Below are 26,105 nucleotides of genomic sequence, written 5' to 3' on the forward strand. Positions count from 1 at the left end.
GCTGTTTTCGTCAAATATCTTATTCTCCCAATATTCTTCTGTAGGAAAGTATTTGAAAAGTGAAATTTTACAGGGAAAGTTTCATTATTTCATTTATTTATTAGATTTGTGTTTTTACTTTTCACTGAAATCTTCAGCTGAAAAATCAGAATCTCAAGCCTCTCACCACTTCACTCAACACATTTGTGTTTGAACACCATGCTATCTCTTCGTCCTTTAGCCCATGGAAATGCTGGTGGTAATTTAAATTTTTCTGTCAGAAAATAAATGCAGTGTTATTGGTGTCACATCTTCTATGAAAAGGGGCATGAATGACCTTTGCATTGATCTGATGGAAAACCAGACCAGGTTTCTATAATAAATACCCATAAGACTGGTATTATGTTCTAGTGGTAAATTGGAAATTAGCATCACCCCCACCTTGAGATGAAGAAATGTCATAGCACAATGGAAAGGTTAACCCTGTTTCTCTCTCCACAGACCTGAGTTCTTCCAGCATTCTCTATTTAAGAAATATTTCATGTTAATCCACCTTTTGAGTACAGTCTGTTTTGGCTTTACAAAATCTCCCAAAGAAATTCTTGCGCACCCAAAAACCTGAACTGAATGAATGAAGTGTGAGATGTTACCTTGATATAGGTTTTACTGAATTGATTGATTGCAGCTTCTAATTGTTTTGTTGAGATCATAAGCATATAATTTGTTATTTAATACATTAAAAATTTTGGGCTTACATATCTTGGAATTTAGATATTTTGTCATAACGTGTGCCAGGCATACAACTCATGGTCTGTATGTTATTAATCTTGGGAAAGTGTATTATGAAATACCTAATTTCAATTTCAGTATTAATCATTGTTTAATTCAATAGCAAAGAGAAGAATTTACAATGATGGATTCGTTTGTGATAAATTTTTGAAAAAATTTGTCTGGCCACACATTTTGAAATGAAGAGGCATATGAGATCATAAATTAAGAGGACTACATCTCGAGTAAATTATTTCTCATTGCAAGGTCTGCAAATCCAAATGGTAATGAGAAGAACTAATTGCATCCAGAGAGCTTTGTGTGCTAGTACATAGATAGACCTACTAGAGATGAAGCAGTGCTACACGTAATCCCAGAGAATGAAGCCAATCAAGTGGCTGAAGTGTCAGTGGATGAGCATTTTGGGGCTGGTGGCATACCTGTGTGAGTTTCAAAGTCATTACGTAAAGGGATAAGGAAAGTGCAGAAGTTAAGTTTATAAATTGGGGCAAGGCCAATTTCAATATCATTAGATAGGATCTGGCAAGCATAAATTGGGAGCAGCTACTTGCTGGTAAATCCACATTTGAAAAGTGAGAATCTTTTAAAAGTAGTACAATGGGTATTCAGGGTCAGCATGTTCGTCTAAGAGTGAAGGGCAAAGGCAGCAGGTCCAGGAAAGCCTAGGTGTCAAGGGATAGAAAATTTGATAAAGGAAAAGGAAGCATATGTCAGATACAGTGCATTAAAAACAGGGATGCTCTTCAAAAGTATACAGAGAATAGAAGGTTGCTTAGAAAGGAAATTAAGATGGCAAAGGCCATAAATGATCTTTTGACAGATGGGATCAAGGAAAACCCTGAGGCCTTTTATAAATTTATTAAGAGGATTAACTCGTAAAGAGTGGAACTAAATTAGAGATCAAAGGGGCAACCTGTGTGTGGACCCTGAGGATGTGATTGGGGTCTTAAATGAATATTTTTTCATCTGAATCCACAGAAGAGAAAGACATTGTAGCCAGGGATTTCAGTTGGGTTGGTGAGATTCTAGAACAAGTTAAGAATAATAAAGAGGAGGCATTAGATGTTTTAGCACACATAAATCCCCAGGGCCTGATGAGATGTATCTCAGACTGCTGTGGGATGCAAAGGAGCAGGTTGCTGGAAGAGACCTTTAATACTTTGTTCGCAGCAGGGAGAGGCCAGGTAATTACAGACCAGTCAGTCTGATGTCAGTGGTGGGGAAATGGTTGTAAAATATTCTGAAGGGCGAGATTAATCAATAGTTACAAAGGCAAAATTGATCAGGGATAGCACAGATTTGATAGAGGGAGATCCTGTCTGACTGACTTAATTGAGTTTTTGAGAAGGTAACTATATTAATAAGGGTATCACAGTTGACATGGTTCACATGGACTTCAGTAAGGCCTTTAACAAGGTCCCACATGGAAAGTTGGTCTAAAAATTAAGAGCCCATGGGATCCAAAGCAACTTGGCAAACTGGATCCAAAATTGGCTTATAAGTAGGGGGCAAAGGATAATGGTGGAGAGTTGTTTTTGTAATTAGCCTGTGACAAGTGGTGTACTTCAGGAATAGGTGCTAGGACCCTTACTGTTTGGTATGAATTTAATGATATCGATGTGAACATAGAAGGTATAATTAGTCAGCTTGTGAATGACATGAAAATTGGTGGTGCTGTTCCTAGGGAAGAGCTGGTAAATTGGGCAGAACAATGGGAGATTGAATTTAATCCCGATAAGCGTGAAGTAATGTCTTTTGGGAGGTCTAATAAGGGAAGGAGTTACACAATCAATGCTGAGTGCCTAAGGAGTACAGAGGAAGAAAAGGAACCTCGGTGTACAAGTCCACAGATCCCTGAAGATTTCAGCACAGGAAGACGTAATGGTGAAGAAGGCATATGAAATATTTGCCTTATTTATCCAGGGTATAGAATATAAGAGAAAGCAAGTCTAGTTATAACTTTGGTGAGACTACAAATGGAACACTGTGTACAGTTCTGGTTGCCACATTATTGGAAGGATATGATTGCATTGGAGATGGTGCAGAGGAGATTCACCAGTATGTTGCCTGGAGTGAAAAGTCTCAGTTAGTAGGAGAGACTGGATAGGCTGGGTTTGTTTTCCTTGGAGCACAAGAGGCTAAGGGGGGGATCTGATTGTGGTATACAAAATTGAGAGGCATAGACAGGGTAGATGGTGAGAAACTCTTCTTTAAGACCAGAAGGCATATGCTTAAGGTGAGGAATAAGTGGATTAGAGTTAATCTATAAAAAAATCCACCCAGAGGATGGTAGATGTAAGGAATGTACTGCCTGAGAGGGTGATGGAGGCAGTTACTCTCACAACATTTAAGAAGCACCTGGATGAGTTCTTAAAATGCCAGGGCATAGGGCTGTGGACCAAGAGCAGGTAAATGGATTAGTCTTGCTTGATATTTATTGGTTGGCATAGACAAAGTGGGCCAAAGAGCCTGTCTCTATGATGATCGAAAGCAAGTGACACAAAAACAACTGATTAGCATTTTACAAATGGAGGATTCAAAATTCTGTGAAGCTAAAAAACTGATTGATTTTATAAAGAAAGGTAATGCTGTCAAACATATAGATTAAAGAGCATCACTATAGAATCTATTTTGATACCTTTGCAGGATGGGTGGAGAAAATGTTCAGTGAGGCAGCTTAAACATACACACTTCTTGAAAAGTGCACAGACCTTCTGAAAGACTGACTCACTTGCCATGGCAGCAGAATACATCTTTGTTATATTCATTGTTCTTCTGGTGGTCTGGGCTGGAATCTTACAGGATTTGACTAGTGTTGCTGCTACTTTTTTTTCTGCCTGGGCTTCTGAGTTCCATGTGTAGCAGTGAGTTTTGGAAGTGGAATTAAATACTGTGAACACCATCGGCATGCTGATCACCATGCAAGGATCCTCAGAGCAGCCACACAGCTTAGAGGGAACATTGAGTCTGAGCAATGTGCATTATGGTGACTTGTGAAGCAGAATTACACAAGTGCAGCAAAGTCCAACTCAAAGTCAGTAGTAACTCATGCATCTTTTAGATAGTTTCTATTCAACCCATTCAAGATGTTATGACACCTTTGGAGCAGATGGGATTTGAACTCAGGGCTCTACCAACCCATCAAAATCATGACTGCTCCTCTTGGGTACCCATGGACTGAGTTGGGTTACTGCAAGGTTAGACGGGAATGGATGCTCCTTGGTTGGGGGCTGTGGTTTGCATTGCTTGATGACCTGGCAGGGCCCAGTGCTGATGGTGTCCACCATGAGCTGCATTTGCTGCCATCAATTTCCCTTCTCTTGATGTGAGATTATACTAGGAAATGGTTGTAACAACACCAAGGTGGATGGAAACACAGCATTCCCCTCTCTGCGCATCATGACATCTGAGCCACCAACATAGTGTTCCTAATCTATCATGTAAATGTCATGACGGTCTGTACTGAATGCAATATGATGTTTTAGTGTTTGATTTATTTCAAGATGGAAAAGAAAAGCTGGCTTGCTCATATCCCAATAATTTAATGATTGCAAGAATAGTTTTGCTTTAAACAGATACCAGGCTGAGACCAGTTCTGAGGAAGCGTCACCAGACCCAAAACATTAACTCTGATTTTTTCTTCACAGATGCAACTAGACCTGCTGAGCTTTTCCAGCAACATTGATTTTGTTCCTGATTTACAGCATCTGCAGTTCAGTCGGTTTTTACCAGGCTGAGACCGCTGTCTGTAACATGTAATTAGGGCTGTGAGCATTGCAATTTGAGGCTTGTACATCTACTTTAAATCAAACCACATCCATTTGTTGTCAGAGACAATGCAAACATTATTATGAAGACTATGTTACGTTTATTTTGGAATTCGTCCTATTTACTCATAAAAGCCCATCTGTAAACTGTGTGTTTTAGTTTGTGAACATTAGAGGAAAGACTTGCACAACTCCAACAATCCTCCTTCTGCCCTCCCCTAACCATATACTTGGAATAAGCAGATTTACAAGGTAATTACCAGATGCTGAAATTAAGCCTCTAAGTTTAGCTAAGTTTCAGGAAAATCACCTAATATGTACAAGCAGTGTTCCACAAAATAAACATAATAGGAGGTAAAGAAAACTGACTGCCTCAATCACACCCTTGTGCATTTCAGTTAAGTTTCTGACATATGCAGGACTGAAATACTTAATACCAATAATGTTAATTCTGAAAGAGATATCATAATCCCATTGGAAAATTTCCAGGTGTAAACATTTTTTCTCTTTCTACTTTAAGCTAGTTCTGGAAACATCACAAATGCTGCTATGCTGGCATCAATAATAATTGTGCATTGTTGTGTGTGCTGCTGCAGTTAGACTTTTCAGAGTCTCCAGCATTCGATGTGATTTTTAAAAAAAAATTCATGTTACAAGTGTTGATTTACATAGCAAATTATCATCTCTTAGTTGTCATTCTGGACAAGCTTTAATCCTTCTATGTTTTTGGACATGTGGAATGAGTAATGCTCTTCAACTATCTATCCCTGAGTGAAGTCATACATTAATTTAGGTTGGTGACATTCCAAGGTGATATTATTCATACCATTTTTTGTAACAGGAGAGACATGCCTATACTGGCTGATTCCTTCATCATTGCAGAAACAAAGTAAAATGATATTTGAGTGTGGAATTAAATTATTTGTAATGAAGAAAGTTACAAAGGTGGAATTAAGAAGCAACTGAAATTGTTGAAACAAATCATATGAATAACTATGACAGCTACATTGTTAGAACCCAGAGTATTTCTAAATAAATTTTGACCCTCTTTGGATCGAAGAAGACATAGAACGTAGAGCATAGAACAGTACAGTACAGGCCCTTCGGCCCACGATGTTGTGTAAAATGTTTATCCTAAACCTAAGGTCTATCTAACTTCCACCCTTACCTTATCTAATAACCACTTAAATGCCCCCTAATGAGGCTGACTCCACTACCCTCTCCGGCAATGCATTCTATGCCCCTACCACTCTCTGAATAAAGAACCTACCTCTGACGTCTCTCCTATATCTACCTGCAGTCACTTTAAAACAATGCCCCCTCGTAATAGCTACCTCCACCCTAGGAAAATGTCTCTGGGTGTCCATTCTATTTATACCTCTGATCATTTTGTATATCTCTATCAAGTCACTTCTCATCCTTCATTGTTCTAAGGAGAAAAGCCCTAGCTCTCTCAACCTTTCCTCGTAAGACCTTCCCTCCATTCGAGGCAACATCCCGGCTAAACTCCTCTGCATCTTTTCCAAAGCTTCCACATCTTTCCAGTAATGAGGCGACCAGAACTGGACACAATACTCCAGATGTGGCCAAACCAGGGTTTTATATAGCTGGAGTACAACCTCATGGCTGTTGAAGTCAATCCCTCTATTAATGAAAGCTAACACACCATACGCTTTCTTAACAACTCTATCTAACTGGGTGGCAGCTTTCAGGGAACTGTCAACATGAACCCCAAGATCCCTCTGCTCCTCCGCACCACCAAGAATTTTTCCGTTAACCCTGTATTCTGATTTCAAATTTGTCCTTCCAAAATGAATCACCTCACACTTTTCAGGGTTAAACTCCATCTGCCACTTCCCAGCCCAGCTCTGCATCCTATCAATGTCCCTTTGTAACCTAGAACAGCCCTCTGCACCATTCACAACTCAAGCCACCTTCATATCATCCGCCAACCTACTAATCCTCCCTTCCACTGCTACATCCAAATCATTTACAAAAATCACAAATAGAAGAGGACCCAGAACAGATCCTTGTGGTACCCCACTCATAACTGAGCACCATGTTGAATATTTTCCATCCACTACCACCCTTTGTCTTCTAAGGGTCAGCCAATTCTGAATCCAATCTGCCACTTTTAACCCTATCCCATGCCTCCTTACTTTCTGCATGAGCCTATCATGGAGAACCTTATCAAATGCCTTATTTAAATCCATGTATAGCACATCCACTGCTCGATCTTCAACCACGTGTTTGGTCACCTCTTCAAAGAATTCAGTAAGATTAGTGCATGATCTACCCCTCACAAATCCATGCTGACTATCACAAATCAAACTGTGCTTATCCAAGTGATCATAAATCCTTTCTCTCAGAGCCCTTGCAATAATTTGCTCACTACTGAAGTAAGACTAACTGGCCTGTAATTTCCGGAGTTATCCCTATTCCTTTTTTTGAACAATGGAATGATGTTTGCCACTCTCCAATCTTCCAGCACTATACCCGTGGACAGTGAGGATGAAAAGATCATTGCCAAAGGCTCTGCGATCCCTTCCCTCACTTCCCATAGAATCCTTGGATAAATCCCATCAGGCCGAGGGACTTATCTATCTTCAAGTTCCTCAAAATTCCTAGTACATCTTCATTACTAACATCCACCTACTCTAGCCTATCATCCTGTTTCACACTTTCCTCTCCCACAGCTAGGTCCCTCTCATTTGTGAATACCGAAGAAAAGTATTCATTAAGGACCTCTCCTATATCTTTAGGCTCCATACACAAATTACCTTCACAATCCTTGATCGGCCCTACCTTTCTCTAGTTGTTCTCTTATTCCTTACATACATGTAAAAAGCCTTGGGGTTTTCCTTGATCCTATCTGCCATGGTTTTCTCATGCCCCCTTATAGCTCTCCTAAGCCTTTTCTTCAGCTCCTTCCTGGCTATCTTTTACTCAGCTCCTTCCTAGCTAACTAGTATAATGATATTCTGCACAAAAAGGTAATTAATATATTGTACTTTTTACCAAGCAACAACTTTTAAGGTCAGAGAGGTGATGAGGGCAAAATCATGGAACACATGAGATCTAAGACTTTTGGCAATGACATGTGTTTTAAAAATAATAAAATGCAAATTTAATGGATGGTATAAGTCATTGTTTTTGATCAAGAGGATTATTGGATTTCCTTGATATGTTTAAATTAGTATTTGAGAAATAGTAATCTAAATTTAATTCTGAAACTAGAAATTTATGTTGATATTTATGTGAAACCACTTGATGCATTTGTGTGGCATTCCTCTGTCCTATATATGTTACCTATTTATTATCTGTATTATCTGTCTCGGTCTTAAATACTCTCAGTGATGGCTTCCACAGCCTTCTGAATAATGAGTTCTGTAGATTTGCCATCCTCCTCCTCATTTCAGTTCTGAAGGGTCGTCCCTTCACTAAGAGGATTTGTCCTCAGGTCCTAGTCTGTCCTATTAGTGGAAACATCATCTCCATGTCCACTCTATCCAGGCTTAGATTAGATTCGATTCCCTACAGTGTGGGAACAGGCCCTTCGGCCCAACAAGTCCACACCACCCTTTGGAGCATCCCACCCAGACCCATCCCCCTATAACCCACACACCCCTGAACACTATGGGCAATTTAGCATGGTCAATCCACCTAGCCTGCACATCTTTGAACTGTGGGAAGAAACCAGAGCACCCGGAGGAAATCCACGCAGACACGGGAAGAATGTGCAAACTCCGCACAGATAGTTGCCCGAGACTGGAATCGAACCTGGGTCCCTGGCGCTGTGAGGTTACAGTGCTAACTACTGAGCCACCATGCTGCCCCAATCTATTTTTTGTAAGTTTCACTGAGACCCCCCTCATCCTTCGAAACTCCCATCAAGTACAGACCCAGAGTCTTCAACTGATCCTCATTATGACATGCCCATCATCCCTGGCATCAGTCTTATAAACCTCCTGTGGATCCTCTCCACAGCTAGCACATACTTAGATATGAGGCCAAAAACACAATATTATAAATGCAGTCTGACCAGAGTCTCATACAGCCTCAGCAGTACATCTCTGTTTTTCTGGCTTTCTCAAAATGAATGCTAACATTGCATTTACCTTCCTAACTGCTATCTGAACCTACATGTTAAGAGAACTGAGCGAATTTTGAACTAGGACTCTTAAGTCCCTTTGTGATTCAGATTTCTGAAGCCTTTCCCTATTTAGAAAATAGTCTATGTTCTATTCTTCTTACCAAAGTGCACAACCTGACATTTTCCATATTGTATGTCATCTCCCATTTCTTGCCCATTCTCTTAGACTCTCCAAATCCTTCTGCAGGCTCCCCAAATCCTCAATACTACATGTCCCTCCACTTACTATGGATTCTGTGGAATTCTAAACCAGAGTTAGCTGTTTGGTAAGAAACTAAGTGAATATTTAAGATTAGATTGGATACATGGATCAAAAATAAGGAAAGAATAGTTTAAGGAAGCAGGATGTATACATATGATTTGTGCTATTTGCTCTAACAGCGATTGTTTGAGCCAAAGGACTTATTTTCATGCTGTAACATCCATTTCATTTACGGAAATAAGTAGACTACAAGTACAATAAATGAAGAGAGCATCAAAACAGAAGGTGCTGAAGAAACTCAGCAGGTCTGGCAGCATCAGTGGAGACAGAAACGAGTTAAAGTTTTGAGTTTGATATGACTGTTGCTCAGAACTAGTGAAGACAACGTTCAGTGGAGCACATTCTCCTGTCACGCTGTGCAAACTCAATGTTGTGATAATTGCTCAGCTCTTCTTTGAGGCTTTACCCTGCTTGGACAATGCTCCATTTCATTGAGAAGGCTTTAGGTTAATCCACATAGAATTGTACAGCACAGAAACAGACCCTTAAGTCCAACTCATCCATGCTGAACAGACATCCCAAAGTAATCTAGTCCCATTTGCCAGCATTTAACCCATAATTCACTAAACCCATTCATATGCCCATCCATTTTTAAATGTAATTGTACCAGCCTCCACCACTTCTTCAGGCAGCTGGTTCCCTGGTTCCATACACACACCACCCTCTGCATGAAATAGTTGCCCCTTAGGTTCCTTTTAAACCTTTCCCCTCTCAACTTAAACCTATGTCCTCTAGTTTTGGACTACCCCACCCCAGGAAAAGACCTTGGCTATTCACCGTATCCATGCCCTTCATGATTTTGTAAGCCTCTATAAGGTTACCCCTCAGCCTCCGAAGCTCTAAGGAAAATAACCCCAGCCTATTCAGCCTCTCCCTATAGCTCAAACCCTGCAACCCTGTCAATATTCTTGTAAATCTTTTCTGAACCTTTTCAAGTTTCACAACATCCTTCCTATAGCAGGGAGATGAGAATTGCACACAGTATTCCAAAAGTGGCCTAACCAATGTCCTGTCCAGTCGCATGACCTGCCAACTCCAATATTCAATGCATTGACCAATAAAGGCAAGCATATCAAATGCTGCCTTCACTATCCTATATACCTGTGACTGACTCCACTTTGAAGGAACTATGAACTTGCACTGTAAGGTTCAGCAACACTCGCCAGGACCTTACCAGTAATGATATATGTCTTGCCCTGATTTACCTTTCCAAAATGCAGCACCTCACATGTATCTAAATTAAACTCCATCTGCCACTCCTCAGCCCATTGGCCCATCTGATCAAGATCCCATTGTACTCAAAGTAACCTTTTTGGCTGTCCACTATACCTCCAGTTTTGGGGTCATCTGCAAACTTACTATCCATATCTCCTATGTTCACATCAAAATCATTCATCTAAATGACAAAAAGCAGTGGATCCAACACCAATCCTTGTAGCTCACCACTGGTCACAGGTTTCTAGTCTGAAAAACAAACCTCAGTCACCAGTCTCTGTCTTCTACCATCAAGCCAGTTTTGTATCCAAATGTCTAGTTCTCCCTGTATTCCATGTGATCCAACCTTACTCACCAGTCTACCATGAGGAATCTTGTCTAAAGCCATACTGAATTCAACATATAGATCACATCCACTGCTCTGCCCTCATCAATCCTCTTCGTTACTTATTCAAAAATCTAACAGCCTGTTTTGAAAATTCTGCTCATATTCTGACACTGGGATAAATTCCCCACAGTAGTTGAGACAACCCACAACATTCTTAAAAGTAATAAATTTGCTCCATCTTCCAATGTTAATTGAACTTACAAAAATACCCAGGATCAGGAACCAGGTCAAACAGAAGTCTGCATTTTCTTGTGCTGTACCTTATCTGCATGCTGAGTCTCATTGAAAACTATCCATTAGCTTTATTTTGAGCGCTATTTACAGATAAATAAAGAAGCTTACCATCATAGGTGGAGGTAATGATAATTAACTCAAGTATTGTAACCAAGTCAAGTTCAGCAATGAGAACTTCCATTAGAACTGTTATGTATTACAGATAGCATTTAAGAAAGAGCAAGCAGGAAAGGTTTTGGGGATGCTGAAGTTGATATACAAAGGAAAGAAATGAATGACTTGGAGGCTGTGGATAATTGCAGATGAAAGGAGAAGCTGAGCTGACAGACGTCACAAGCAGCATTAAGCACAGTGAAGGAAGTCTAAGAATGACAGGCACATAAAGAGACAACGTGAACAGCTGAAAATGTGGACGATACGCAGGTCGAAAGGACAACTTGAAGAATTGGGAAAATGGGAAAGGCTCTTGGAGCCCGGCAGAAAAGAGAAGCGGACAGATCTCAATGGTGAGGGGAGATGCTTTTCTTAAAGAAGAAATTTCAGCTCTTCCCTCGTGTCCTGCATTTCTGTTTTAGTTTCGTTCTGCCCAGAGCACCCAGCCACAGTCATTTCCATTTCCATTGGCGCTGAATTCGGAGCTTTGCACTATAGCTGCTCCAAATCGCGTTTTAGAAAAAAAACTGTGAACAGTTAATGTCAGTACTAAGGGATACCGTTTGAGGTTGAACCTAATTTTGCAGTGATTTGAGCGGTTCCGCATACCTGTCGCTGACATTTAAAAACTGGTTCCACCTGAATTGTACCTGCAGGAAGTAAACCATCCCCCGAAAAGACCAGCAAATGTAACCAGAAGTTCAATGTGTTTCTGCTCCAAGACAAAAGCACCACGTCAGGGTGAGTGGACCTTTGTTCCCGACTGTTTTTCTCCCCCAACCCACACTCCCCCCCCCCCCCCCCCACCCATCCCTCTTTCAGCCCCAGTAAAACGTTGCAGAGTTACTTTATGGAACTGGAGAAGTGCAGCGGGAAAGGCTGCTGACGGACTGTGATGGAAAAGACCTTACGGAGCTGCCTGCCCTGTCTGCGGGCGCTCTGGGACCGTCTTTGGCCCGAGCCTCCGCCCGCAAACTCCCCTCCAACTCGGCGTCAGATCGCTGTCATCTCGGGCCCCTTGGTGGACCCCAAACCGTCCGCCTTAAACCCAACCCCAGTGGCGCCTCGCGAACCAGGACCTGTCTACACCGCTCTGTACGATTTCCAGGCCAGGTCGCCAGAAGAGCTGTCCCTGAAACGGGGCGAGAAACTGAGAGTCATCCGAGATGAAGGGGACTATCTGTTCGCACGGAAAGCTGCCGGTTCCGCCGAGGGCTTGGTTCCCACCAATTATGTGAAAGTCATTGAGAACTTTGCAAATGAACCGTGAGTAGTTTTATTGGGAAATCTCCCACGTGTTCCTGCTTTCTGTTGCCTTTTATTGTACAAGGTTAATAAAAGAAGTCAACACTTGGACTCTGGGCAGAAAGAGAAACTTGCATTCACATACAGCCAGAAGAAAAAGGCCATTCGGCTCCTCAAGCCCAATCATGACTGATACTATATTCCTTAAGTTCATTTTCCTGTCTTTTCCACATAACCCTTGATTCCCCTACTGATCAGGAATCTACCTCTTCTTAAAAATACACAAGGACTCTGCCCCCACAGCTCTCTCTGGTAAGAAATTTGGAAGACACTCAACCCTCTGAGAGAATAAATTCCTCCTTATCTCAGTACTAAACTGGTGCCCCCTTATTCTGAGATAATGCTGCCTGGTCCTCCACTCTCCCCTATGGGGAAACACCTCAGCATTTACCCTTAAGAATCTTGCATTTTTCAATGAGATCACCTCTCATTCTTCTAAACTCCAGAGTGTAAAAGTCTTTGCTCATAAGACAATCCATCCATATCAGGGATCATCTGAGTGAACCTTCTCTAAACTGCCTCCAAAAAAACTTTCTCAAAACTACTCAGTCTTTTAGGCATGGTCTCATCAGTACCTTGTATAGTAATGAGAATTTCCAATTCCTATACTTAAACCCCTTGAAATAAGGGATAACATTCCACTTGCCTTCCTTATTACCTGCTGCATTGCATGCTAGCTTTCTGTGTTTCAGACACATGGAACCTCGGTGGAACCTGGAAAAAAAAATCCATTGTTTGAAATTTCCTTCAGCTTTGGGCCAGAGTTGTGCAATATCTGGACACAAATTCAAAAAGTCAATGTTAGGACCTACACATGGCAGGTTGCAAGAATATTGGGTGCCCTAGATGAATCTTCAGCAAACCTCCCTCCCAAACACATTCAAGTGATTTTCAAAATAATTATTATGCCTGAGCATGAATAATATTTCTACATTGATAATTGCAAATTTAATTTGAAGGAGAATATTATCATCCTAATTATACCTGATCACTATTCTACACTTTCCATGCGTTATGTACTGGAAGAATGCACATTAATATGTGTAATATGCCTCGTGTAATGTAAAACTGTGTCAAAAACAGAGGTTGCTGGAAAAGCTCAATAGGCCTGGCAGCATCTGTGAAGAAAAACCAGAGTTAACATTTCGGGTCCAGTGATTCTTCCTCAAATGTAAAAATTTATAAAACTGCCGCATAAACAGAATGAGGAATATGATATGAAATTTTGGGAAAGGCTACAATATAATTACATGGAAGCCAATGTGTTTTTCAGCATCTGCGTTTGTTTCAGTAAGTATAGAGCTCTTATTTCCATTATCAAAGTCTGTTTGTTTACACAAGTAGTTAAAATTTTGCTGACCTAAGTAACTACCTAGTTTAACTAGTGATTGTACAGGCTCTGGACATAAATGTGGGCAACGTGCCTCTTGGATGAAATGGTTGACCGATGACCTGGCATCTTTTTGTACCTTAGCAGAAAACATCGACTATTACTGCTCCTGTGAAACCTTGGGATGTTGTTACTACGTTAAAATACTATATAAATACAATTCACTGTAAGTATAGTGCACCAAGATGTTTTCCTGTAAGATCATCTATCAAATTATGAAATTGCCCTCTCCCATTAACAAAAACAGAGCTCACGTTTTACGTTCATTGATCCTTCAGAACAGCTCTGAAGAAGGGTTGCTAGACTAGAAACATGAACTCCGTTGCTCTCCACAGATGCAGCCAGACCTGCTAAGTTTCTCCAGCAATTTCTGTTTTTCTTCTCAGATTTCCTGCATCCGCAGTTCTTTATTTTAACTTCTCCTTTTTCCTGCTCAATTAGAAACCCTTTCTTGTCTTTGCCCCTCCTATGTCTTTTCCAAATCTACAAATCAAGATATCTGATCTCTACTTCTCATGAACTATATTAATTACTGTTCTTTCTGCTGCTAAGCCTCTAAGCTCTGAAAGTCCCACCTGAAACCTCACAAACTGTCCTCCTCTAAAAAAGCTCTTTCAAACCTAACACTTGACCAAGGATTTTTCATCTGTCATCATGACTCCTTTTGTAGCTTGTGTCAGGTTTTAAGTGAAATATGTCATTTTAGAAATCAAAATGTGTTCCCAGTTGCAGCTTCTTGAACATGCTGTGTCCACTGTGTCTGAGTGGTGGTTAAATGAGTTGAAACTGAATTCTTCTATAAATTTGCATGCTTATTCTTTGTCCATTTGGTGCTTTCCTCGGACCATGTAACTGAAGTTATTTGTGTCTCAGTGTAATCATGAGAAAGGGCAGAAAGGGAACGTATCAGACACGTCTTTGGATCTAACATTCCAATTACACCCATAGGTAAATTCCAGAGTACTATATCAAAGCAGACTATACAATATCAATGCTAGAGGTACAGTCACTGTGATGTAAGCAAATGCAACAACCATTGTGTGCACTGCAAAGTCTCTCAAACAAGTATGAGATGTGTGAAATTGTTGCTGTTGTTCGATAGAAGATTGTTGGATTGAACACTGGCAGAATTAGCTCCGAGCAAGCCACACTACTAAGACTGTAAAGTCATACTAGTAACATAATAAAACACTTGGATCAATACTGCTATCACCACCTGATTTTTTGTTTGAAGAAATGTTATGCTCATTGGAATAACGAAGGTTGATCTTGGGTTTTTCATTTTCTACACTGGCTACCCTGAGCTTGTTTTAAGTGGAGATCCATAACCAACAGCATGTTTGTTGAAAGTGCTCAAAGTAGCTTCAAATGACAAGTCAGAGGATTTTCATCTCATTGAACTGGGCTGAATTCAAATCCAGATCCACAGTGGAAAGTCCTTTCGTTGAGCCACCCCGGTATCTTAAATGAAACAGTGACACCTATGAAGAAAATGTGCCATCCAGGGCACTTATTCACTTAAACGTTTCTCTTTTTTAAAAAATGCTATCCTAGCACTGCAGGCATACAACTCGACATGTACAGATGTGAGGTTAACCTTTCCAGCAGGAAAGAACAGGCCTTGTGGACTGTTAGGTTAAGTGATAGAATGATACACTATATGAACATTTAAGGCAGATTTCTAAGATATGTGATTGTAAAAATGAATTGGATGTGCACAACATTAAATAAATGACTAAAGAACTATTTTTCAAAAGAAACAAAACAGTTTTCTCTTTGATAAGCAATCCTAAATGAAAAAAGAATTTGAATGGAGTGGGTGAAGAATAAACAAAGAATTTGTTTCAGTAAATGCCTTGTTAACCCAACAGATCTGCTCAGAAACTGACAATTCTATTGTCCTTGGACCTTTTATCAAGTCATAGAGATGTACAGCACAGAAACACCCTTCAGTCCAACTTGTCCATGCCGACTGGATATCCTAAATTAATCTAGTCCCATTTGCCAGCATTTGGCCCATACCTCTCTAAATCCTTCCTGTTAATATACCATCGGATGCCTTTTGAATGTTGTAATTATACCAGCCTCCACCACTTCTTCTGGCAGCTCATTTCATATGCACACCATCCTCTGTGTGAAAAAGTTGCCCCTTAGGTCCCTTTCAAATCTTTCCCCTCTCACCTTAAACCTATGCTTTCCAGTTTTGGACTCCCCTATCCTGGGAAAAAGGACCTTGGATTTTCAGCTTATCTGTGATTTTACCAACGTCCCTCAGCTTCTGAAACTCCAAGGAAAATAACCGCAACCTATTCAGCCTCTCCCTATAGCTCAAACCCTCCAACCCCAGCAACTCTTTGCAAATTTTTTCACTACCCTTTCAAGTTTAACAACATCTTTCCTATAGCAGGGAAACCAGAAGTGAACACAGTATTCTAAAAATGGCCCAACCAACGTCCTGTGCAGCATAACATAGCATCCTGACTCTGAGACTCAGTGCACTGCCCGACACAGTTTAGGGGTGAAAATTAGTAAGATCTGATTGTATTGTTGTCTGCTACTGTATCAATGACTACAATGATAGTTGTTGAAATTCTGTTGTGCGAGTGGAGCATCCAACCTGCATTTAGTAAGCTATCACAAGCAACAACGTGATAGTGGCCAGATAATCTGTTTTTTAATGCTGTCTGAATGACTTGCTGTGTTTGTTTGTGTGTGTTTCTGCCTGCTTGCTTGCAATATCACTTGAAATTAATTTTAAATCCCAGGAACTTTAATCCAGAATTATGTGCTCCATTCAGAAGAGGAGTAATAATGAGAGGAAATGAGTGTGATCTTAAAGAGGGAATGTTACTCATAAGGTTCTTAAATATACGTAACTACACATGGTTAAGTGCTAGGCATAAGAATAAAAGTTATAGAAATTAACCAGTTTTATGAATTCACAATATCCCTTAGTTTACCAGAAAATTGAATTCTTCGTTAGATTCCCTGCAGTGCTGAAAGAAAGCAAAGGGTATTCCACCCAAGCCCAGACCCTCATCTTATCCCTATAACTCCCCATTTTCCATGGCTAATCTACCTAACCTACACATCCCTGGACAGTTTAGCACAGCCAATTCATCTAACATGAGTATCTTTGGACTGTAGGAGGAAACTGGAGCACTCAGAGCCCACACAGACATGGGGAGAACATGCAATCTCCACACAGTCATCTGAGACTGGAATTGAACCTGGGTCCTTAGTGCTGTGAGGTAGCAGTGGCACCCAAATTTTCTTTGTTGACCTCCCCTCTAAACCTCCTGTGATTGGTCTTCAACCAATAGGAAGGATGTAAATGCTCATCCTATCTGCCCTCAGACCTCAACTGTAGTGCATACACAGATTCAAGTCGATCACCTTAACCACTCTACCATGACTACAGAATCAATTAGCTGAACTCCAGTTTTATTTTCCACTGTGTGTTTTACAACATCATAAGGGATTAGAAAAAAAATCTAGCCAGAATTTATGTAATCAATTCCCACTTTCTCTTGCACTGTTCATTTGAATTTTTAACTGATTAAAATGAGGGCATCTGATATTAGGAATTGGGTCAACTTCTGACTTTGGGCACCAATGTCACTGTTCTGCAGATGCAAGTCAGGACTTATGTGAAGTTTTATCCAATTTCCCAATTAAGTGGTTCAAATCAAAACTTACAGATCATTTGAGTGAATTTTGCATTTTCTAATTACCTGATCTTATGGGTTTTGCAGCAAATTTTTCAGCTTGCAGGTAGGTGTGTGTTATAAAATACCCTAACATTCTTTGCTTGAATGCAGGCTGCCTGAAGCTATTCACCTGCAGAAATTCAACCACTTTCCAGTTGTGACTTTGCAATTAACTCCCTTCTCGGCCTTTATGTTGAATTGTTAGCAGTTTTCTCGGGCATCTCCTTCATCTTCTGGAAAATCACTATAATCACCCAATCTTCAATTTTCATCAATACCTGCTTATTTTAGTTCCTTGAATGTGTCATTGCCACTCGTATCCTAGCAACTATTGTGATGGATTCTCCTGTTGCTTCGCTGGCTGAGTATATAGCAAAAGAAGCAACTGGTTTCAGTCCACGTTGATGTTAGCTAATATGTGACATTAGGTCAAGGCTCTGATTTGAATAACTGATTGCAAATACTGCCTATGAAGCCATCATTAGAATGTTGGTTTGAGGCTTTGGCATCCTGCCACACTTCTCTCTCCTAAAGGCACTTGACTCTATCCTCAAATGTTGAAATCACTTGATGATAGAGACTTTGCCGTTTGGGTCTATCCAAGTTTCTTTAATTATGAGTATTGGAATCAAGCCTGCAAGCAAGTTTGGCTGTCAGAATATCTTTACTTTTAAGTTTGGGATATCCTGTGATGTGAGTTTATGTCACCAGTTGGCAGTAGAATACTGCCATTGATCCGCAGGAATCATCAATACAACAAAAACAGAAATTGCTGAGATAATACAGCAGGTCTGGCAGGATCTGTAGAGAGAAAGCTAAGCTAAAACTTGGTCCATGGATCTTTCTTCAGAATATTACTGATTTCCAGCATCTGCAGTTCTTTGGTATTTTTGTTTAATCTCCAAAGCACACCACATGGACTATCCAGTGATGTTGAGTTCTGATGAGCATGTGCTTGATCCTCCTGGTGTTGTGAACTTTGTCCTGCTACCTGATGTTGCAAATACATCTGAGGCAGTGAAAATGGAATGCTTCTAGTTGCATCTATGTGATGCCAGTAAGTTGTCATCATCGCCTTCATCAAGCATTCACTCAGTAGTTGTTCAGGAACATTTGTTCCTTGAAACTTGGCAAGCTGAAGAAGTTGTCATCTGTCTGGAATTGAATATGTACTCTTCTGTGTGCGATGGAACATGGCCACGGCATAACAAGTCAAAAGAATGGGTGTTAAGACCTATACCTTAATACTCGTTCTTGGAAGACAGAATTCTCTATCTTTTATCTTGTCATTAAAAGAAAGATTTCCACATTTCAACCTTAACTTGGTGTTTCTAACATTTAAATTTTATGCATTGAACAATTAATATTGGGTATTAATTTTTTGTTAAATGTACAAATCTTTTGCATTTTTGTAACTTTCAATGTTTTTGATATTGAATATCCAGCTTAAATTGCTATTCCTTGTTAATACCTTTCAGCTCCGCAAAGGAGTTTCAATGTGTGAAGAAAGCATAAATGAATGTGCCACTTTTATATTTTCCATCCTCAAACTAATAGTCCTACTCGTATTAGGTAGCCTGTCAAACTAAGATAGACAAATGGTGCTTGCAAACAAGTTACCTTTTTATTAGGAGTTGAATGATCAGTTATTTTTCTCAATCATCGTAAGTCCATAAGGTGTAGAAACAGAAGTAGGTCATTCATCCCATCTAGTCTGCTCTACCATTCAGTGACTTCATGGCTGATCTGATAAGCCTCAGCTCCACTTTCCTGCCTTCTACTGACAATAGCTGATACCCTTACTAATTAAAAATACGCCTATCTCAATCTTGAATATCCTTATCGACACAGTCTCTACTGCCTCTGTAGTAAAGCATTCTTCACAAACATTATGCTCTGAGACAAGAAAGTCCACCTCATCTCTGTTCTCACTGGGCAAACTGAGTTTGAGATTATGGCATCTGATCCTAAACTCACCCACAAGGGGAAATAACCTTTTAGCACCACCCTGTCAAGCGTCCGAAAAATCTTGTATGTTTCACTAAGGTCTCCTCTCATTCTTTTGAACTCGAATGAGAACAGCCCCAATCTACTCAACCTTTCCACATAGGAATGTCCCTCCATACCCACGATCAACCTAGTCAACCATCTCTGGAATGCTCTTACATATTTTCTTAGATAAACATACTGAAACTATTGACTGTATTCTACAGATTTACATGTTTATATATTCATTGTATCCTTATGAAGGATGACATTGACTCTGCTTTCTCTCTACAGATGTTGCTGGACTGCTGAGTTTCTCCAGCAATTCTGTTTTCATTTTAGATTCCTATCATCCACAGTTCTTTGTTTCATATCATGGTATTCTAGGTATGTTCTAACTGGTGCCTTGTATAATTTTAGCAAGACTTCCTGATATTTATACTCCAGTCTGTTTGAAAAAATTTTCATTAATTCATTTGCCATCGCCATTACCTGCTGAATTCAAATGCTAGCATTTTGCAATCATGCATAAGGACTTTCTCCAGTCTTTCTCTATTTAAATAATATTCAGGTCTTCTGTTCTGCCTGCTGAAGTGCAAATCTGTTATTTTTCTGTGTTTGGTTCCATCATTGTTGTTCAGTTACTCAACCTGTCTATAACCCTTTTGTAGATTTGTCATTCTCACCTCTTGCCTTCTACCTTGTTTCTGAGTCGTCTGCAAACTTGGCAATAGTACGTTCATTTTCCTGGTAGAAATCAATGTATATTGTAAATTAATGTGGCTCCACAGTACTGACCTCCATGACACTCCATAAGTTGTAGGTTGCCATTCTGAAATTACCTCCCATATCCTAATTCTCTGTCACATAATCAATCCTTTATCCATGCCAAAACACTACCCCTAACAATTTGTGCCCTTTCTTTATCAAGTTGCCTTATATGCAGTACCTTATTGAATGCTATTTGGAAATCCGAATAGATTACATCTACTGCTTCCTCTTTATCTATCCTGCTTGTTATCGCTTCAAATAATTCTATTACATTTGTCAGGTATGGTTCCCCTCATGGAGTCATGCTGAATCTCCTTAGTTATATTTTACATTTCTACTTCTCTGCATTACATCCTTTTTAATAAACTCTAACTCTAACAAAGACAGATGTTAAGCTAATTGGCCTGTAGTTGCCTGATTATTTTAGTTTCCTCCTTTATTGAATGAGCGTGTTACATTGGTAGTATTCTAATCATCTGTGACTTTTCCAGAATATTAAGAATTCTTAAAAAGTTACTATATCCACTATCGCTGCTTCTATGTCCTTTAATATCCTCAGATGCAACCCATTATGTCCAGGGACTTACCACCTTTTAACCCCATTTGCTTCCATTGTACTTTGCTCCAGCTATCTTGCAACCTTCTTCCTTAATTTAAACTGATAGGTGTATCTCAAAATTACAACTGTTGAACTATTTTATTTATATCCGTATCTGTACCCCCACCTCAAGCACATGTAGCAATACCTGAAGGAGAAATTATATTTCAATTAACAAAAAAAATTATACAGAAAATAGACGAACAGCAATAGCACTATCCCTTTCCTGACATCCAGTGCTGAGATTTTAATATAATTGCTGTACATTTCGTTGTGTACATTTGGATTATATAAGTGTTATATAATTTTTTCAGATATATTGATGTATTTTTCAGAACTGATGGAGGGGAGACATATATTAAGACTTAGATAGTTCCATCATTGTTAGTTATGGCTGTTTCACATGTTATTCTACTACCATACTTGCACTAAACCTGATCATTAAAAGATCATTTCAAATGAGACTGCCCTCAACAACCAGACACAGAGACCCTGTCCACTGTACTGGCCTTCCCTTCTCATCAGATGTTGAACTGTTTGGGCCTCCAAATGAGACCCAGGAGGGGATGAGTTTCCTGAGGGTCATGTGCCCCTCAGTCTCCTCTGCTTCAAGAGAAACAATTCCTTTCCTTTAGGAGTTTAACTGGTGCTTTAGATTCTGTGAACTGGCTTAAACTACTTTTTAAAATCATTATCTGAGACCGAGCGATGTTCAAGTTTAAGTACATATTGTTTGGCCACACACAGCAATCATTTCACATTAACAGTCTCTAGATCTCAGGGTTCTCTGGACTACTGTGTTCCTTCTAAGTTTATAAATCACTGCCCCATCTGTGGATGATGTTTTAATGTGTTTTAGCTTTAAAGTGATACTGTCAGTCTGACTCAGTAACTTAAATCTTTAAACCTAGGTCATGATCCTCAGCCCTGTAGTTTAATTGTTTGATTATAGATTAATCATCAAATGTCTCCAAATTTCTCAGTTTCCATTCTTACTCTTTTGGAATTCAAATTACCTAAGACTGCTTTTTCTAAATCAGATTTAACAACATCTGAAGTTAATGTACATTAATTAATCTTGAGACTGTGCTCAAAACCAGAATCCTGGAATCCTAAAACTTTGCAGCATGTTTTTAGTCCCAAGATCTATCCAATCCAGTGCAGAATTCATTGCAATTACACTAAGTATTTTGAATTCCCTTTGATTCCAAATCCTAACTCACATTTCAAACACAAAAGCATCCCGTGCACAGAATATGTCCTATTTTGTTCACACAAAAGTGCAGCAGGAAATAAAAAAGAAAATGCTGGAAAAACTCAGCATGCCTGGAAGCATCTGTGTAGAGCGACAGAAACAGAATTAATCTTTTAAGTTTGAAATAACATTCCTTCACAAAACATTGAGCATTTTCTGTTTTTTTTGGTCAGCTTTACAGCATCTGTAGCTTTTAGAAGAATGATGCATTCAAGGACGATAAATGGCAACTAATTAGCAAACAGCTTTTAAATCACTACAAAACAGGTCACAAGGCATTAAACCACTTTTAAGCAATATGGACACTGGCCTGTAACCCTCACAACTATTTGTCCAGTCTAGAGATAGTAGGAACTGCAGATGCTGGAGAATCTGAGATAACAAGTTATGGAGCTAGATGAACACAGCAGGCCAAGCAACATGAGAGGAGCAGGAAGGCTGACGTTTTGGGCCTAGACCCTTCTTCAGAAAAGGGTTAACATGAATTTCTGAAGAAGGGTCTGGGCCCAAAATGTCAGCCTTCCTGCTCCTCTCATGCTGCTTGGCCTGCTGTGTTCATCCAGCTCCACATCTTGTTATCTCTATTTGTCCAGTCTGCCTCTTTTTCATTCAAGAACAGAACAAAAAAATTGTTTCAATACAGTATTACAGATTCAGCAGCAGCTTTGCACAGCCAGTCTCTGGTGAGTATTATGAACTAGTCGGTATGTGTGCATACTTCTAAAGTGCACAGCCCATCATACTCAGGTTTTCATCTCATCCCCCAGGTTGCTCCAGCCCTTCTTCTTACCCACTGCCAGGGCCAAGTGATTCCCCTGACAGAGGGTACGTAGCAACAACATATTCGCTTCTGTCTCTTCAAAACTGTGGGATTCCAACTTTAGTTCAAATCAAGGAAGTGACCATACAGCTCTTGGCCTTGTAACAGTTTCCCAATTCCCTAGGCTAGGTTCTGCAGTTTTTTGAAAGTGGATGGAACTGCAGATTTGTTTTTTTAACACTCCCATGCCAATCTGCTTGTCTTTGATACAGAAATTTCTTTTTTCCCCAGTTGTTATCAACACACAATTGACTGTCTATTTTGCCTTAACTTGCCTGTAAAGCTACCAATGAGTTTTTTTTTAATTTATTCATTTTGTGGGCTGTGGGTGTCGCTGGCTGTCAAGCAATTATTGCCCATCCCTAATTGCCCTTGAGAAGGTGGTGGTGAGCTGCCTTCTTGAGCTGTTGCAGTCCACCTGCTGTGGTTGACCTCCAATGCCATTGGGGGGCCAATTCCAGGATTTTGACTCAGCGACAGTGAAGGAACATAGATACATTTCCATGTTAGGAAGGTGCGTGGCTTGGAGGGGAACTTGAACGTTGTGGTGTTCCTTCGTATTTGCTGCCCTTATCCTTCTTGATAGAAGTGGTCTCAGGTTTGGAAGGGTCTGTCTGAGAATCTTTGGTGAATTTCTGCAGTGCCGCTTGCAGATAGTACGCACTGCTGCTACTGAGTTTCGGTGGGAAGGGAGTAGATGCTTGTGGATGTTATGCCTATCAAGTGAGCTGGTTTATCCTGGATGGTGTCAAACTTCTTGAGTGTTGTGGGGGCTGCAGTCATCTAGTCAAATGGGGAGTATTCCATCACGCTCCTGACTTGTGCCTTGTAGATTATGGACAGGCTTTTGGGAGTCAGGAGGGAGTTACTTGCTGCTGTAATCCTAGCCTCTGACCCGCTCTTGTAGCCACTGCGTTTCTGTGGCGAGTCCAGTTGAGTTTCTGATCAATGATAACTCCAAGGATGTTGATAGTGGGGTATTCAATGATGAAAACACCATTGACTATCAAAAGGTGGTGGTTAGATTGTCTCTTATTGGTGATGGTCATAACCTGACATTTGTGTGGCACTAATGTTCCTTGCCACTTGTCAGCCCAAGCCTGGATATTATCCAGATCTTGTTGTATTTTGACACAGACTGCTCCAGAATCTGAGGGGTCACAAATGGTGCTGAACCTTGTGCAATCATCGGTGAACATTCCCACGTCTGACATTATGATGGAGGGAAGGTCAGCAATGAAGCACCTGAAGATGTTTGGGTATACGACACTACCCTGAGGAACCCCTGCAGAGATGTCTTGGAGCTGAGATGACTGACCTCCAACAACCACAACCAACTTTCTATCTGCCAGATACAACTCTAACCGCTGGAATAGCCTGCCCCAGATATCCATTGATTCCAATTTTGCTAGGGGTCCTTGATGCCACACTCGGCCGATTGCAGCCTTGATGGTCGAGGGTCATCACGCTCCCCTTACACCTGGAATTCAGCTCTTTTATGAACCAAGGCTGTAATGAGGTCAGGAGTCCTGGCAGAACCCAAACTGAGTGTCACTGTGCAGGTTATTGCTGAGCAGGTTCTGCTTGATAGCACTGTTGATGACAACTTCCATCACTTTACTGATGATTGAGAGTAGACTGGTGGGACAGTAATTGGCTGCAATGACTTTGTCCTGCTTTTTATGTACTGGACAGACCTGGGAAATTTTCCACATTGTCGGATAGATGCCAGTGTTGTAACTGTACTGGAACAGCTTGGTGGGTTCTGAAGGAACCTAGAATGTTGTCAGGGCCCAAAGCCTTTAAAGTATTCCATGCTTCCAACCATTTCTTGATATCATGTGGGGTGAATCAAATTAGGTGAAGGCTGGTATCTGTAATGCTGGGGACCACTGGAGGAAGCTGAGATGGATCATCCACTCAACACTTCTGGATGAAGATTGCTGCAAAAGCTTCAGCCTTAGCTTTTGCACTGATGTGCTGGCCTGTTGCATAATAAATAGTCAGCCCTGGTAAGAAACTGAGAGGCTGCAAATATTCTGTGCCTTTCATGCACAACCTTGTTATACCTCTGCTGCAGTCATATCTTTCCTGCCTCCTTTTCCTCTTTCCTTGATATGCCTACATAATATGCCATCAGGAACTGCATTTTCCCAGCCCACTGATCTATTCTACATTTCTGTGGCATTCTGCTCCTCATTTACCCTTTCCTGCGTGTAAGCAATTCTCTGTCCTGTCAACTCCCGTATACCTGTCTTCCCAACTAGCTACACTTTTCCTCCTACTGCTTAACCTTCGTCTGATAAGCCAACAGCAAGACTGCTTCTCCTTTCTGTTTTTACGGATTATCTACTATTCTGTTTCACAAAGAGGGTTGTCCGAAGTCTGTACCATCTGGATCCAACCTAGAAACAAAATAGAAATTGCTGGGGAAGCAGTAACAAAAACAGAAGTTGCTGGAAATGCTCAGCAGGTCTAGCAGCATCTGCGAAGAGAAAATCAGAGTTAACGTTTCGGGTCCGGTGACCCTTCCTCAGAGAGGCAGCGGGTCTGGCAGTATCTACGAAGGGGAATCAGAGTTAACATTTCGGGTCGAGTGACCCTTCCTCAGAATGCCTGGAAATGGCTACTCGACCTGAAATGTTAACTCTGTTTTCTCACCACAGATGCTGCTAGACCCGCTCAGCATTTCCAGCAATTTCTATTTCTGTCTCCGATTTTACAGCAACCGCAGTTCTTTCGGTTTTTATTTCATATCCAACCTAAAAATGTTACTACCACCAAAGATGTGTGTCAGAAAGCAGTGCTTCCTCATAAATCAATCCCTCATTTTTATCATATAATTGTCTGGTTGCTGCTTTTAACTTACATAAATTTAATAAAACTTTTCTCAGACACACTTCACACACATTCACATTTACTAGCTTCTGAACACTGAGACTAAACACCAATGTAGACTCACACACAACATACATGTTTTTCTTTTTTTGTCTTTTTCACAGCATTGTAGACTGTGTGGTCCTCCTGAGGCAACTTCTCCAAACCTTTCCCTCACCCCGTCCAACTTTGTTTCTGCATCCCCACCTTTTGCATCACTAATGGATTCCCAGAATTCCAACCTTTCTTTGTTTTATCTCTAAGTTTTGTTCTGTTGTTTAAGCAAAATTTACTTTTTTCTCCTTCAGGCCATCAACAACAAGTGTTGTTTCCAGATGTTGAGGACTTTGTCAGGCAAAAAGAAGTCAATATTCTCAGCAACCACCACTACATGTGACTTCTCGTTATCTCCATAGATGTTTACCGGTCCTGCTTCGTAGTGATTCTGCCTTT

The 26,105-nt window shown here is 40.4% G+C and overlaps 1 protein-coding gene across 1 annotated transcript in view; it reads left to right on the top strand.

Moving 5' to 3' along the window:
* The first annotated feature begins 11,778 nt into the window (after positions 1-11,778).
* Positions 11,779-26,105, top strand: part of srms (src-related kinase lacking C-terminal regulatory tyrosine and N-terminal myristylation sites) — a 54,789-nt gene continuing 40,462 nt past the window's right edge. The window contains exon 1 of the mRNA XM_048550296.2: positions 11,779-12,206. Coding sequence (XP_048406253.1) covers positions 11,836-12,206 — 371 coding nt within the window. The 5' untranslated portion in view covers positions 11,779-11,835. The remainder of the gene's footprint in view (positions 12,207-26,105) is intronic.

Source organism: Stegostoma tigrinum, chromosome 19, assembly GCF_030684315.1.
Source record: "Stegostoma tigrinum isolate sSteTig4 chromosome 19, sSteTig4.hap1, whole genome shotgun sequence".
In the NCBI taxonomy this organism is placed as follows: domain Eukaryota; kingdom Metazoa; phylum Chordata; class Chondrichthyes; order Orectolobiformes; family Stegostomatidae; genus Stegostoma; species Stegostoma tigrinum.